At 41.7% G+C, this 15,607-nt stretch overlaps 1 protein-coding gene across 1 annotated transcript in view; it reads right to left on the reverse strand.

The window, feature by feature from the left end:
• Window positions 1–936: 936 nt before the first annotated feature.
• Window positions 937–15,607, reverse strand: part of SLC22A16 (solute carrier family 22 member 16) — a 33,108-nt gene continuing 18,437 nt past the window's right edge. Inside the window, exons 2-8 of the mRNA XM_084831386.1 lie at window positions 13,766–14,242; window positions 8,499–8,616; window positions 7,121–7,667; window positions 5,862–5,989; window positions 4,967–5,076; window positions 4,752–4,851; window positions 937–1,907 (exon numbers count right to left, since the gene is read on the reverse strand). Coding sequence (XP_084687512.1) covers window positions 1,689–1,907; window positions 4,752–4,851; window positions 4,967–5,076; window positions 5,862–5,989; window positions 7,121–7,667; window positions 8,499–8,616; window positions 13,766–14,242 — 1,699 coding nt within the window. The 3' untranslated portion in view covers window positions 937–1,688. The remainder of the gene's footprint in view (window positions 1,908–4,751; window positions 4,852–4,966; window positions 5,077–5,861; window positions 5,990–7,120; window positions 7,668–8,498; window positions 8,617–13,765; window positions 14,243–15,607) is intronic.

A 15,607-nucleotide genomic window follows, 5' to 3' on the forward strand; every position in this document is an offset into this window, starting at 1 on the left:
CTCAAGGCAGTATTCAACTGTGTTGTTAGCGCAAACAATGTTGCGCTAGGGGAAACTAGGTTCTGAACCTTGCACCAGACTAGAACCCAACTAAAGTTACATGTGTGCAAACAGATATGGAAGCGGCTGTACATTATGCTTGTGAAACCTGTTGTGCAACCCGTTGTACATAACTCTTGTGCAACCCATTGTCCAACTGCTTGCCCGATGGAAATATTCAGCAGAGCTCCACTAGTGCTATTTGAGTTTGCAGAATGACACCACTGGATGCTGCCGCAGGTCTCTACTCCTAAGAATAAATTGATATGTATATATGAAAACATTCAACAGCTATGCAATCTCAGCCATGGGGCTAAAGACCTGTGGTCTGGCGACTTGGGCCTCCGATCTGCAAAGTGCTCAAGCACATCCTTGGCTTTAGGCACACACCAAGAGCCATGTCTTCTGTTTCAACCGTGTGTAGTAATGAGACTCCTCAGGGCCAAGCTTCATATTGCATTGATCGTGCTTCTAAAGTAACATTCTTAGGACCTGCCATGTTACTTTATTAATAAAAGCAACCTCGGGGGACCCAATCCAGACTTGGAAAACACTACAAGGAGAGGAACAGGTTAACCTGTGCCATTTTGCCCACTGAAAGTCACCCCAAAGCTGTTATTTGCTCCAATAGATACTATCTGCAGCAAATACAGTTCTGTACATAAACTGCTCTTATGATTTTGTTCATTGGTTTTTCTGGTCTTCAAGCACATGGTAGTGCAAAATATTACTCCTAGGGCACATTAAACACAATCGGGATTGTATGACTTGAGAAACAGAATATCCCTGATCATCCTTAGTTTTAAGCATTTTAAGCATCCATTAGGTTTTAAGCATCCATACACCTTTCTCCCAAACTTGTAGAGCAGTGTGTTCATGTCAAGAGTCAAAGCTTTTAATTGAAATATTTATTTATTTATTATATTTATTAAAGGCCTCATTAAATAAATTATCTAGTCATTGTACATGGAACTAAAGGGAAGAGATTTCTGGAGTGTGATTTTTAAGAGAGTCTGGTTTTTTATCTGTGCTAGACAGGTATTACTAATAATACAGTCAGCCAACAATCTTTCGTTTCAGTTACACATAATCCCTTTGGCATTCAACGAGCATATGTACTATTTGCACATTGTACAAGTTTAGACTGTCTTCATCAGAGTCTGCGGACTGGATGTTATTTTTTTAAAAGTGATGACTTTCCTAAGTAATGAGACAAAAGCTTAGAAAATGTAATTCTGCATCTTCCATTTACTAAGAAACACTACAATAACATGAATATTGTCCTGTGCTATCTAAATCCCTAGGAAGATAAAGATATCAGTTCACAGTTTCCTGTGGTTGTTGTGGTCAACATAAGAGTTATTGACAGGGGATTTTAAAATGAGGTGCCTGAAAAGGCAGCAGGAAATATGAAAGAGAAATGTTATGAAGTTTTTCTTAATGAATCTCAGAAAACATAGTTTAAAATTAACATGACTCACTCCAGTTATTAAAAGATGCTTCGGAACAACTCCAAAAATATATTCTATGAGGCTCTAGTTCTGTTGTTTCCCTTGTTGGGAAGGCAAGAGGTGTGGTATGCAAATAAAGGATGTTGCAAATAAAGGAACTCAGTAAAATACATGGTAGCTAAAACAAAAGGGACAACCTTATCCATCCATGCCATGTGCCTCTTGGTTCAGCATCTCAATTTTATCCAATGCTGCGCCATTCTGTGCTGAGAGAGTTTTTTCTGAACCGCTGTCTTTGTTGACATGATTATCTAGCTGTGCAGCTTCTGCCCAGGTATTTGACAGCGGTTTTCCCAGAGTTTCTGGCAGCGTCAGTGTTAACAATCCACTCACAAAAGCCATGATTCCAACAATCAACTAGAAGAAAACAAAATTTTATGCAAGTGGGGGTGTTAAAACTGCAATGAAAAGTGAAGCAAGATACTTTAATTACTATTGTTACAATGGCGCAGAGGAGCTTAATTATTAGTATTATGCTGAGAAGGGAGTGGCATTTTTCACAAACCCTTTCACTTTTACCACCACTTTGGTGATCTTTTCATCTCTCTTTGAGAAAGGGTGTGAAAGTATTTGCAAGGGGATGAATGTTGGGAAGGGAAGAAGGAACACTGCAAACACCACTGTTATGAGAGTTCCCTCGCCCTGGTCCAGTTGTAAGCAGTTGAGAAAGAACACTGATGGTGATGTATATTTGAATATGGATTCTGCCCCATTTTCAGTGGGATGCCCAGACCCATTTTGCCACAATACCTATGTATAACTACATGCAACAAGAAACGGATCAAGGAAAAAGTCCAGCTATGTGGCACAGGCAGCCAATGAAGCCATCAGTGCAGTGTGGCAAGGCAGAGAGCGCTGCCCCTGTTCGCTTTCTAAGCAGAATTAATTTTCTGTTCTCCTCCATTCAAAGAGAAGGCAACATAAGGGCTTGGCTTGGCTTGCCTTCAAAGTTGTTTCAAGTAACCACATCCAATTAGCTACATGGCACCATGATGTCATCACATTCACTAAGTGATCCCTAACTGGTTGTGAAGAAGAAAATGGTGCTGAAGCGTCGGTGTCTCTGAGCTTAGACAGGCATGAAAAAGTGGAAAAGATCACTAAGGGTGCAATCCTATGCAAGTTCAGACAGAAATACATCATACAATTCCCAGCATCCCACAATGCCAATTGAGGAATGCTGGGAGTTGTAGGATTTATTTCCATCTGAACATACATAGGATTGCACCCTGAGGCTTCAATCCTATACCCACTTACCTAGGAGTAAGCATAATTGAACTCAGTGGGACTTACTTCTGAGTATATATACATAGGATTATGCTGTAAGGTAGGAGTTTTCCAAGGGGCCTTTTGCCTATCTCAAAAGCCACTAAAACTGTCCAAGTTCAACAATCTGGCATAGCTCTATTATACAAATAAGTAACATTTGTAATCAGTGATTAAAAAAAAATCAATAATTTGTATGAACAAATTTATTTCTATAAACACTGTAATCCATTTGGGGCAAAGGACCAGTTTATTCTATCTTTTGATAAAGTTTTTAATATATATTTTAGCAAATTAAAAGTATTTAATTTTGATGAGCTTGTGCCCAATGGTGTTAATGTTGATAATGATAGTAAGAAGATCTTACTTTGTTTTAATCCGTGGTGAAACTGAAGTTATTGTAGATTTGCTCACAGCAAATCTTGTTCACGGGGGTTACAGTGCATGTTTGTTCCAGCACTCTTCTAGGGCACCTTTTCACATTTATTGTTCATTGTTGTTCTACTTCAGCCTTCCCCAACCTGGTGCCCCCCAGATGTGTTGGACTACAACTCCTAACATTCCCCAGCCATCCTGGGGGAACCTGGGAGTTGTAGTCTAACACATCTGGAAGGGTTAAGGAAGGCTGCTCCACTTGAGAATACAAAGCTGCCTTATACAGTCAGATTACTGGTCCATCTAGCCCCATGCTATCCGTTTCAATTAGCAGTAGCTTGTCAAAGTCAGGCAGAGATCTCCCGCAGCCCAGATGACAGGGGTTGAATCTAGGCCTTTATAAATAGCTACTTTTGAGCTATGGCCCCTCTCATTACAAATGTCTTGTTCTCATCTGTGTAACACTGAATATTTACAAATACACCCCAGTAACTTGGCCAGAAAGCAAACCAAAGAGAAACAGAAAAGAAAAATGTAAGAACTGCCTTGCTGGATCAGACCAAGCTCCCTGGGGTGGGGAACATATGCCTTGTAGGCCGCATCTGGGCCTGTGCTTTCTTTTATCTGGCCCACTTGCCAACTCTGTCACAGTGTGCTTCGGCATGTGCTCCCTTTCTCCACCTGGTCTTTCCCTTGTAAGAGATACCTTTTAAATATTTGTTTCATTTTTTATTGTGCAAACTGCCCTGAGAATAAGAAATGTTTAAAAAGCGAGTTACTTTAAGCCTCTGAGACTGCAGCAAGGGCTACATGCATACTTTCACATCCCTCTTGCAAGAAGGACTAGACACATCCTTTTGTATTTTAAAGGAAGGCCAATACTCTTAGGGCGCAATCCAATGGCTGCTAATCAGCGGCTAGATGGCCATAGGATAGGTCAGTTCCCTGAGAACCAAGCCCCACGCCCTCCTGCACCACCTTGTAGGCAGCATGGATCAGCCCCATGCTCGAAGGAGCAGCACGGAGCAGAGAAAATGGGGTGTTCCTGGGGGCGGGGAGGTCGGAAATGCTGGTACGACACATCCTATGTGTCGTCCGGTTGCCGCTTCCTGTGCTCCAAGGTTCCGCGGATAGACAGCAGAAATCAGCTGTCTAGCTGCGAAAGCCAGGTGGGGGGAGTGAGGAAGAGATCCGCTCCTCACCACTCCTCCTGCCCTGCACTGGATAGGTGGTCGCCCCCAAGCTCAGAGGCTACCGTCGATCCAGACAGGATTGTTCCCTTAGGAAAATTAATTCTCAAATCACTTGCCTAGTGCAGTCACAGCACTCAGCAATGCACTATGCCCTGACTAGAATTAAACATCTGAATAAAGAATAGCAGAACCTACCCTGATTGAATCAAGGTAAGTCATGCAGTTAAACACAAAGAAGAAAAGATATATAAACATAGGCCTCAAGCCAGGGATAGGCCAGCTCAGATGATGGCAGTGGCCACAGCTAGCTATCCCATACATTACTAGTGTAGTCCATTTTGATGGTGCAATTAGACGAGGCACTTACCTGTGGCATAAAGATCCAAACACTTGACAGATAGACACAGAATGGTGCTACCACACTCCCTACTCGGCACATCATGCTCCCACTTCCAACAGCAAGGGACCTGAGGAGTAAGCAGACCGTCCATTTCAGTTGGATACTGCTGTAGCAGAAAACTTTCTCATAGCAGAGCTATGGAACATAATTCTAATTATAAGGAAAAAATGTGTTCATCTTACCGTGCAACTGTTGGATATAGCTCTGCCGTATACAGATAAATAAGGCCGAATGCAACGCCTATTGTAAACTTTCCAGCCATATTTGCTAAAATAATTAGAATGTTGAAATCCTGTTAAGAAGAAACAACATTTATAAAGCATGGGGAGAATGGACTCCTCTCTGGTCAGTTTTCTACCTATGTATAAGAATTCAGATTATAAGCCTGGTTATTTTATAAACATTACGGAACATTCCTATTGCATATATAATAGTCCGTAGTAGATAACGGTCAGGGTTTCTTTTAATTCCAGCTTTGTCTTTACCTTTGTAGAAGCCATGTTGATTCTCCTTCAGCAAGACGTGTCCCTTTATATGCTTGTTAAATTCATCTTTAGTAATGCATTTTACCCATTTATCCAGAACAGCTGCTAACTGCCCTGTAATTTCCTGGATCCCCTCTGGAATCCATCTAAACATATACATAGTTTCATGTTGGGAAGGAATATTATATTAGCAACATACTGATCTCATAAATGGAATATTGCCAGTATTAGCTACAAATTTCCACGGCCTAGTTCTTTATGCCACGTTATCAGTTTACAATTACAACAGCAATTTTATGAGCCACACCAGGAGGCCATCCCAGAACTGCTGCAATGTTGACACGAGTCACTGTCAGTAAACGTGGCCTCATATGACACAACATCGACCAAAAGGAGATGGAACAGGGTGGAACTGGGGACAATTAGAGCATTTCTAAAGGCATTCTGGCTGTACTGAGGCCAGCTACATTGGTATAATCATTCAAGCTGAATGTGTATTGGTAACCTTTCACAACTGAATTACACCTGACAGACAGTATCACTGATGTCATGACTAGATCCCCTTGCCTCTGGATGCCCCTGAGTCACTCACTTGAGGTATCAGCATTACTGCAGCACACATTACTGCGCTCGATAGGAGGAATGGGATCAACGTGTTCCTTCGCCCCAGTTTGTCCAGTCCTATGCAAGCAATGACGTATGCAGGAAGCTCCACAGCACCTGCCATTAGAGAATTCACATAAAACGCCTTAAAATATGTAAAGACACGGCTCTATTGATTTGCTCTCTGTAAAAATGGCTCTGTTTAACTAAAAGGATCAGACAAGGCATAGTAGTTAAGACCATATATTTGCACAAAAAATTCCCTGGTCCAGCCATAAATTCACTGTGGCCTTAGGCAAGCCCCTATGCCTCAGTCCTGCTCATCTGCAATATGGCGATAATAAGACTTGGCCTACCTTACAGATTTGGACAGATTATTAAAGGTAATGAATGGGAAATACATTCAACATTTAGAAGAAGTGATCTACATAAACACAAGCTATTATTAACCACGTTTCCCAGTTGTTAAAAGGTTACCCCAAAAAGATTCCTGCCATACCATAGTTAGTTTTTTAAAGCACCCTTCACAATATGTTTTTTAAACCTGCAGCCTTCCTAGACAAGGTGAGCAGGGGAGGAAGGGAAGGATGTGGGGAATTGGACATTCATGCACATGGATGTACACATGCACACCCTCATCACACACACTAGGTCATGTGCGCAGCAGGCCTGATTTGTTTGGGCAGGATTTCTAAAATACAATTGTGTAAACCAGCCTTAAATGAGGGCCAATCAACACATGCAAATAGTAGCTGCTTGAAACCAGGACTATAGCCAGACATTTTGTGGTGAGGGACCTCAAGAGGTGGAGAAACAGTGCAAGACAGCCAGAATATAAATACAGATAGCCTAGCATGCACAGTTATTTAATCTTAGTGAGCAATGGGGAAGAATTCAGCCCACACATTTCTCCTTATATCTGCACAAGAAAAAGAGCTAGATACTTAAGGAAAGCTGAACATTCTGGAGGGGCCTGGAATATCCCAAGATGGCCAGCCCACCCCCACTCATGGGCACGGTACTGCTCCAAATGTAACACATGGAGCCAGCATTACCTGGCGCACTATTTATGTGAAACGCTAACTTTGAAATGGCTATCACTGTAAAGTGCATGTATGAATAAGGGCCAGAGTTTGGAAGTAACTGGTGATGGTGACAATCACTAGATATTTACAAAAAACAAAACAAAACCCAGGTAGGATTGTATTTCTGTTGCAATTACAATAAGTTACATCAAACAATATTTACCTATGAGAAACAGATTTAAATATTCATTGCCTCCAAGGTTCACGGAACTGAGGGAGAATACATAATATCCTAAACTCCCAGTGAACCAAACCAGCCAGACTGTAATTGTCCTTCTTGCAATGTGCCAGTTACGAAACAGATCTAAGATGGTGTGCTTCTTCACGGGAGAATTGTCATTATCACCCGTTCTGCTACTGACAAGATCATCTTGGGCTGAACACAGTTCAGAAATTTTACAAGGAGTGCTTACTTTATTCCATCGTGCCATTACATTAATTACTTTTTGTGCTTCTTCATATCTTCCCTCTGTGAGCAGCCAGAACGGCGTCTCTGGGAGCATCCAGCAGCACAAGACAAAGGGCAGAGTTGTTATGGAAAGACATATCTGGTAGACCCACCAGGTCTGTGCCAAGTAGCCTACCAGGGCCACAACCATGATTCCCACTGCAAAAAAGGCATGGACGTGCATGGATGCCCACGTGCGAGCCTTTATGCCAATAAATTCAGTCACATAAACAAACACTACAACCAGATAGCCACTTGACACCTGAGAGGGGGGAAAAAAACAGAAAAAAGAAAATGGCTTCAGTTGAGTCTCCCTCTATGACAAAAGTAAAAATAGATGGTCAGTTGTTTAAGGCTCAGAATTCCAAGAAGTCCACATGATCTGTGATAAAGAGGGAAGTAGTAATCGAAGAACAAATGAAGCAATAGCATATGATACAAATATGAGACATAATCCAGCCAAAGAGCGCCAGTGGGATAAAGTACATAGACTGGGACCAGGGAGATCTGGATTCAGATCTCTCGTCAGCCATGGAACTCACAATGTGGCTTTGGGCCAAATCACTCTCTCTAAGCCTAGTTCACCTCACAAAGTTGTTGTATAGAGAGAAAAAAAGACAAAAAAATAAACAGGGCAGCCCATGTTCACTGCCCTGAATCCTTGCCAAAATGAGGGATAGAAGTATATATCAGTAACAAAATACTTAGTACGTAAGTCCCATTGATTAAAAGAAGGGTGGAGAGAGATGCATATGCTTAACTCTCCCACTTTGAATCAATGGGGTTTTGAAATGATTAAATTTGGCTGGATTGTGCCTGTATCTATTAAAGGCTGATTGATATAAAACAGTGGTAGGCAATATTCCCAGAATATTCGGAAGCTCCTGGGTTATGGCTTTCAAATGGAGCAGTTGGGTTCAAATCATTTTAGTGTCACTGAAACCCCACTGAAACCAACTTAATTTAAATCCAAGTGCCCTAGATTAAGTAGTTTGGAGATTACAGCTACAGGGCATTTTTGGATGGTTAATAATAAAGGAGCCTTTAAAGGAAAATGTTTTGCTTGAAAAATAGAGTAAACTTGGGTTCTTACCATCGCCAGGAGGAAACGGACTATAACAAAACTAGTGTAGTCAAATGTGAATGCCACTGCGATGCCAAATATAAACTGGCCAGTGCTTGTAAGCCACATGACGTACCGTCTCCCCATCCTGTGGAATGCAATACAAAAACAGTCGTAATGATAAATATTGCAAGCGCAGCATTAGAAAACCATTTCTAACTTGGGGGTGTGCATTACCTGGAGACAAAAAAGGAAGTCCCATCAATGCTACACTTACAGTTAATATACTTTACCACAAGAGTCCTAGATTGTATGTTGATATTTCTATACTTCCAGGACAGAATGGAAACAGCCACAAGAAGTGGGATAGAACAGATTTATATTAATCTCTTTTTAAATGAAAGAATTGTCATCATTTCATAGACTCACTTCATAGACTCATTTCATAGACTCATTTTACAGACTCATTTTACAGACTCATTTTACAGACTCATTTTATAGACTCATTTTATAGACTCACAATGAGTTTTACATTTTTTAAAATTTCAGAACTCAGTGGAGTTTACTTTTGAATAGACATGTACAATATTGACTTGATAGGCTGCAATCCTATACACACTTGGGGTGCAATCCTATGCAAGTTTAGACAGAAAAACGCCCTACAACTCCCAGCATTCCCTAGCCAGTCATGCTGGTTGGGAAATGCTGGGAGGTGTAGGACCTTTTCTGTCTAAACATGCATAGGATTGTGCCTTTACGAATGTAAGAGCAGCCGTGCTACAACATAGCAAAATCCCGCCTGGCACAGCATCCTGTATCCCACAGTGGTCAACCGGAAGCTTCTGGCAACCCCACAAGCAGTGTATGAATGCAATAGCCCTCTCCCACTGTTGTTCTGCCATTTACCTGAGAATAGTGGGGACACAGTGGGACTTATGTCCAAGTACAATTGTGCTCATTTCACATGCCAGCAAGGTGATGCTCAAAATCCTACAAGCTAGGCTTCAGCAGCATGTGAACCGAGAACTACCGGAAGTACAAGCTGGGTTTCGAAGAGGCAGAGGAACTAGAGATCAAATCGCCAACATTCGCTGGATCATGAAGAAAGCGAGAGAATTCCAGAAAAACATCTATTTCTGCTTCATTGACTACGCTAAAGCCTTTGATTGTGTGGATCACAACAAACTGTGGCCAATTCTTAAAGAGATGGGAGTACCAGACCACTGTCTCCTGAGAAACCTGTATGAGGGTCAAGAAGCAACAGTAAGAACCGGACATGGAACAACCGAGTGGTTCAAAATTGGGAAAGGAGTACGAAAAGGCTGTATATTGTTGCCTTGCTTATTTAACTTATATGCAGAGTACATCATGAGAAACGCGGGGTTGGATGAATCACAGGTCGGAATTAAGATTGCCGGGAGAATTATCAACAACCTCAGATACGCAGACGATACCACCCTAATGGCGGAAAGCGAAGAGGATCTCAAGAGCCTCTTGTTGAGGGTGAAAGTGCAGAGTGCAAAAGCTGGTTTGAAACTCAACATTAAAAAAACTAAAATCATGGCATCTGGCCCCATCACTTCCTGGCATATAGGAGGGGAAGAAATGGAAGCAGTGACAGATTTTACTTTCTTGGGCTCCAAGATCACCACAGACGGTGACTGTAGCCATGACATTAAAAGACCCTTGCTCCTTGGGAGGAAAGCTATGGCACACCTAGACAGCATAGTAAGAAGCAGAGACATCACCTTGCCGACAAAGGTTCGTATAATCAAAGCTATGGTTTTTCCAGTAGTAATGTATGGCTGTGAGAGCTGGACTATAAGGAAGGCTGAGTGCCGAAGAATCGATGCTTTCGAACTGTGGTGCTGGAGAAGACTCTTACGAGTCCCCTGGACTGCAAGGAGGTCAAATCAGTCCATCCTAAAGGAAATCAACCCTGAGTGCTCATTGGAAGGACAGATACTGAAGCTGAAACTCAAACATTTTGGCCACCTAATGTGAAGAGAAAACTCCCTGGAAAAGACTCTGATGCTGGGAAAGATTGAAGGCAAAAGGAGAAGGGGACGGCAGAGGATGAGATGGCTAGATAGCATCACCGATGTAATGAATATGAACTTGAGCACACTCCGGGAGAGAGGGGAGGACAGGAAGGCCTGGCGTGCTATGGGCCATGGGGTCACGAAGAGTCAGACACGACTGAACGACTGAACAACAACAACAACAAAAGATAGCATAGGATAGCGCAATAAGCAGTTAGTTAGTTAATTAATTAATTAATTGGCAGGCCACAATACAGCCAATGTTATATACTTCTAAATCCAACTTCTACATCTGACTGCAGTAGGAGAGAGCATTTAATTTAACTCCCCTGCTGAAATTTTAAGGTGTTTTTTTTAAACACTTGATTTTACACAGAGTTACCTCTCCTGAACTCACCAGGCTATATACTTAAATTTATGTAGGCAAGCTATATACTTAATTTTAAAAACATGGATATTGTTTAGACTAATTAAAAAATATGTTTAGATGAATACATTCTCCGGGACACGGAATAGAGACCCATCAGTTTTTACCTCAAGGACAAAAACCATGTAAATCTGCTAGATAAGCCGAACATGCTATACCTTATCAATGGAGGAGAGGCTAATACCAACAAGCTGAATGGAAAAGAAAACATTATGAATTTCTGGCTTACAGATAACACGATGTTAACCCCATTCTGTGTCACATAGAGATGCAAAATTTGAGAAATTCTGAAGCCATGGAAAACCCTGTTTTTTTCAGAAAAAAACTGAAATTGAGGGAAAATGGAAAAATAAGCAATACTTATTCTTTAAGCACTCTTTACAGATCTACAGTCACTTTGTCGCCTTAGGACAGCCTTCCTGAACCTGGTGCCCTCCAGATATTTTGGACTTCAGCTCCTATCAGCCTCAGGCAGGATGGTCAGTGGTCAGGAATGCTGGCCAGTGTAGTCCAAAACATCTGTAGGGCACCAGGTTGAGGAAGGCTGCTTTAGGAATGTAAAGCAGCTTTTCTATTCTTGTAGTTATATTATGTTTAACATGGTTTGCTCATTATATTTGAAAACTTTAAAAAGTGAACTCAGTTAATACGTTTGTAATTATTGTCTGAATAAACTGTACTTTTAAGATTTAATACACCAAACATGATTAACTTTATGAGCAAACTAAGTTATATATAACATATTTTAGATTCCTAGTTTATGTCTGACCAGAGGGAACTTCAGCAAGTAGTCCCTGAAACATCTGAATCATCCTAGAAGCCAGAAGAAGCAGGAAGAACTGGAGACAGAGGAAGACAAGTCCAGAAACACAGGACTCTGTAGTACAAAAACGAAACAATCAAGAATGTACATTTTCTTCCATATTATGATGTGGTGACACTATTCACATGTTGGGAAACTGAGCATGACTTGGAGCATCCCAAAATGTCTATCAGTGAAAGATACAAGGGATCAATAATTTTAATAAGAAATAGAAGAAATAACTATGCTGAGAATCTTACAGAGAGGATTAAAAAAAAATTCCCGATGGCTTAATTATTTCCAGACATTTTACATCTCTAGTCTTACTATAAAAGTCTTCTTATTATGTAGTTTTTAGAAATCATTTGGGGGGAGTAAAGGCTTGGTAAGAATATATAAACCCCATGTCTTAAATTCTAAAAGAAAATATTTCATAATCCAAAACTATTCCATTTTTCAGAAAAAAACAAAAACGGTTCTTGGGAAAAAAAACCTGGGTTTTTTCCCAGTCCTTCACATCTCTAGCGTTGCATGATAGTGGTCTGTAATATATGCTACAGTATTATCAGCACACTACTTCTTTCTACTAATCCCCAGCCTTGCTGCTCCAGCAGGTAAGGAAAGGCCAGCAGGGAAGAAGTCCTGCAGACAGTTGAGCGAGGGCACGCGAGTTCCATAGGCCTAGAAAGCCCAAGGCCAATTTAAATGTGGCACGGAGCAGGCAAGGAGAACTTACCCATGTAGTGCTGTGGCTGCTCCATGCACAGGCTGCTTTGCCTGCACTTGTGGCGCCAGGACACCAGGGGGGCACTAAAGCCCAGGGGGGCACTGTGCTGGCATGCTAACACTGCACAATTAATGGCCACCATGGGCCTGGTTTAAATAAGATACCAGGTATGTGCTATACCACACAGCTAAGCTTTCTTTGTTTGCCTGGCAGCAAGTTTCAAAGCAAGCCCAAATGTGAGGTGCAGACAGATAAACAGTATTGGTCCTGAGAGCAAAGGCTCACTGAGGGATGTAGACAAGATGGGTCTGGAAGGAGAAGGTGCCTGATGCAGGAGCTCTAGGATTAGGGGCCAGGTGACAACAATCTGGTTTGCAGATAACGCTAACCCACGGTTTATTTAACCCATGGTTTGTTGCCCTACCCAGGGTTTGTTGGGTGGACATCAAGGGTGGGCTGTTTTCTCAAACCCTGGGTTGTTTCTTTCCCTCCTCCTTAACCCATTGCCTCCCTGTATCCCAAATATCTTTGCTTTGCTGTAGTACTGGCATACAGAATTGCTGGGATTTTTTGACCACTTGCCCGCCGCCTCTATAGCCTGATGAAACAAGCTATGAACAACCTACAGTTCTGGGTTCACACATAACAACTTCACAACCCAACAACAAACCATGAGTTCTCTTTCTGGGTTTTTCATAATGAATGAACCATGGTTTGTTAGCGCAGCCATATTCACACATCACAACAACCCAGAATTCAACATAACATGGGTTAGTACTATGTGCAAACCAGACCAACAAGTTCACTTACTCATTGATCCAAGGAACTCTGGGCAGCATATATAATGACCAGGTTCAGACGATCATGGAGGGAAAAGAAGCCACTGCAGCTTCTTCCCCTGTCCCCATGCATGGCACACATGTGACCGCCATTTGCATAATTACCTGCAACACTGCACAGGTTGCTCTGTCATCCAAACCTGGCATGGTGCACAGTGGGGGTGGCTTCTTACTACAAGCCATGGGTTTGGGGGTAGGGAAGAAGCCACCACTGCCACACACTGTGCTGGGTTTGGACAACACAGCAACCCACACAGTGTCGCAGTAATTATGCAAATGGTGGCTCCACACGCAGCACGCACAGGTCAGGAAAAAGAAGCCACGGCGGGTTCCCCCCCCCCCCCCGCGCGACTGTCCAAACACGGCCAATACTATCTCAAGGTTACGAAGTCAGCTTTTTGGGTGAGCAGGGAGCTGAACCTGAGTTTCCAAGCTAGCTTAGGCAAATTCAGTACTGTACCTGTCAGCAATATCTCCAAAGATCACAGCTCCCAAAAGGACTCCCAGCATAAACGTTGGCTGCGTTAGTTTGGCCAGCCATTCCCGCTGACAGACCAAATCCCATTCTGTAACAATGGTGCTCTGCCATTTGGTCTGGTCATAGATGAATCCATCAGTACACAGGAAATCAGTCTTGTTGCCACTATATTCATAAGTAAATTCCAAAGTGTCTTCTCGTTTGGACCTGCTGCACTGGTTAAGTTCCCAAATGTCCCCATTTTCCAGCTGCACCAAGATGTAGCTTTGTGCTGATGTCCAGAATGTCCAGGCATCCTCTATTCTTGAACTAGAGGAATTGTAAATAAGAATGCTACTCACATTTCCAGGGACAATGCATACAAATTTTGGAGTAACTGCCAAGAAGACAGAGGCCAAGTAGTGGATACCACAAGACATGGCTTGAAAGACAGATGCAAAATAGACCCATGCCTGATATCTGAAAAAAGAAGACAGATAATGCATTGTCGTTATATTTATCATTTGTTATATACCTTGACACCATATGTATTTACATACATACTTCGGAGAACATCCTACTTATTTCAAAAGAACTTACTTCAATGTTTGGGTGCTTAATCAAAACTTTAATGCATAAGGAGGCAATACAAGCTTTACCTCATTGGCGCTCAAAACAAAATTGTATAAGCCACTATTATTTTCATTTTACAGATGAGAAATAAGACAAACAGATACTGACTGGTCCACAGCCTCTAAATTGGGGGTAGGCAACTTATGGCCCTGGCCTACAGCTCCTTCAGCACTAGCCAGCATAGCCAATGGTGAAGGTGGATCGGAGTTGTAGGCCAAAACACCTGGAGGGCCACAAGTTGCCCACCCCTGCTCTAAATAAAGTCACCATGAAGCAGGGCTCTGAAATCTTGTCCCGTAGTTCCAATCTAAAATGTTGTCAACGATAGCTCTAGTATTTAGAAAACTGGCAGAATAAGAAAATTAAATTTCCAGAATAAGCCATTTTGGGTGTTACCCTGTGCATGTTTGGACAGGAAAAAAAAGTCCTACAACTCCCAACATCGGGAGTTATAGGACTTTTTTTCTGTCTAAACATGCACAGGATTCCACCCTTGGACTCTCCTCTGAAGAGAGTGCTACACGTGCCTACAGGAGAGGCAGTAAATTATATGGGGGTTTAACATGATGGTTTTGCTCACTACTTCTCCTTGTCTAACCCCCAAATGGTTTTTTAAACTCAGAGATGTAAAAAACATAACCTTGTTCAAGAGAGCTGCTAAAGGAAAAAAACAGGCTTATTAGCGTAAACAACATAAAATCTACATCTAATGGAAGTAAATAGCAAAACAACCATTGATTCTAGGCAATCCTGTTTATTTATTTATGTATTGTTTGCAATAAATACATTTAAAAGTTTGCACATTTTGATTTTAAAATGGCTTATATTAACAACATTTGCAATTGACATCATCTGAAACTAAAAAGTGTTCTTCTAAGTACAATTTGTGAAAGAGCTCTGTGCTATGTTAATATAACTTCCCCAGATGCATGCTTGCTTGTGCGCTCTCTCTCTCTCTCTCTCTCTCTCTATATATATATATATATATATATATGAAGATAGGGTTGGTATTTAAGGGACGGTGCTCAGAAAAAGAGTGAAGCAACGATGTCATCATTAAACCATGAACTCTGTTTAAATGTAACAGTGTGACACTAACTTCATTCGCACGTAACAAGAAGCCGTCGTGGGTGAATTTCCCTGCAGGGTTTCTCATTGCAGCAGCTGCCACCATTTTAAATATTCGAGCACATCATAGCTTGAAGTTACATG

The sequence above is a fragment of the Heloderma suspectum genome, chromosome 1 (genome assembly GCF_057233095.1).
Source record: "Heloderma suspectum isolate Gila_16-S chromosome 1, 16-S_ref, whole genome shotgun sequence".
Taxonomy (NCBI): domain Eukaryota; kingdom Metazoa; phylum Chordata; class Lepidosauria; order Squamata; family Helodermatidae; genus Heloderma; species Heloderma suspectum.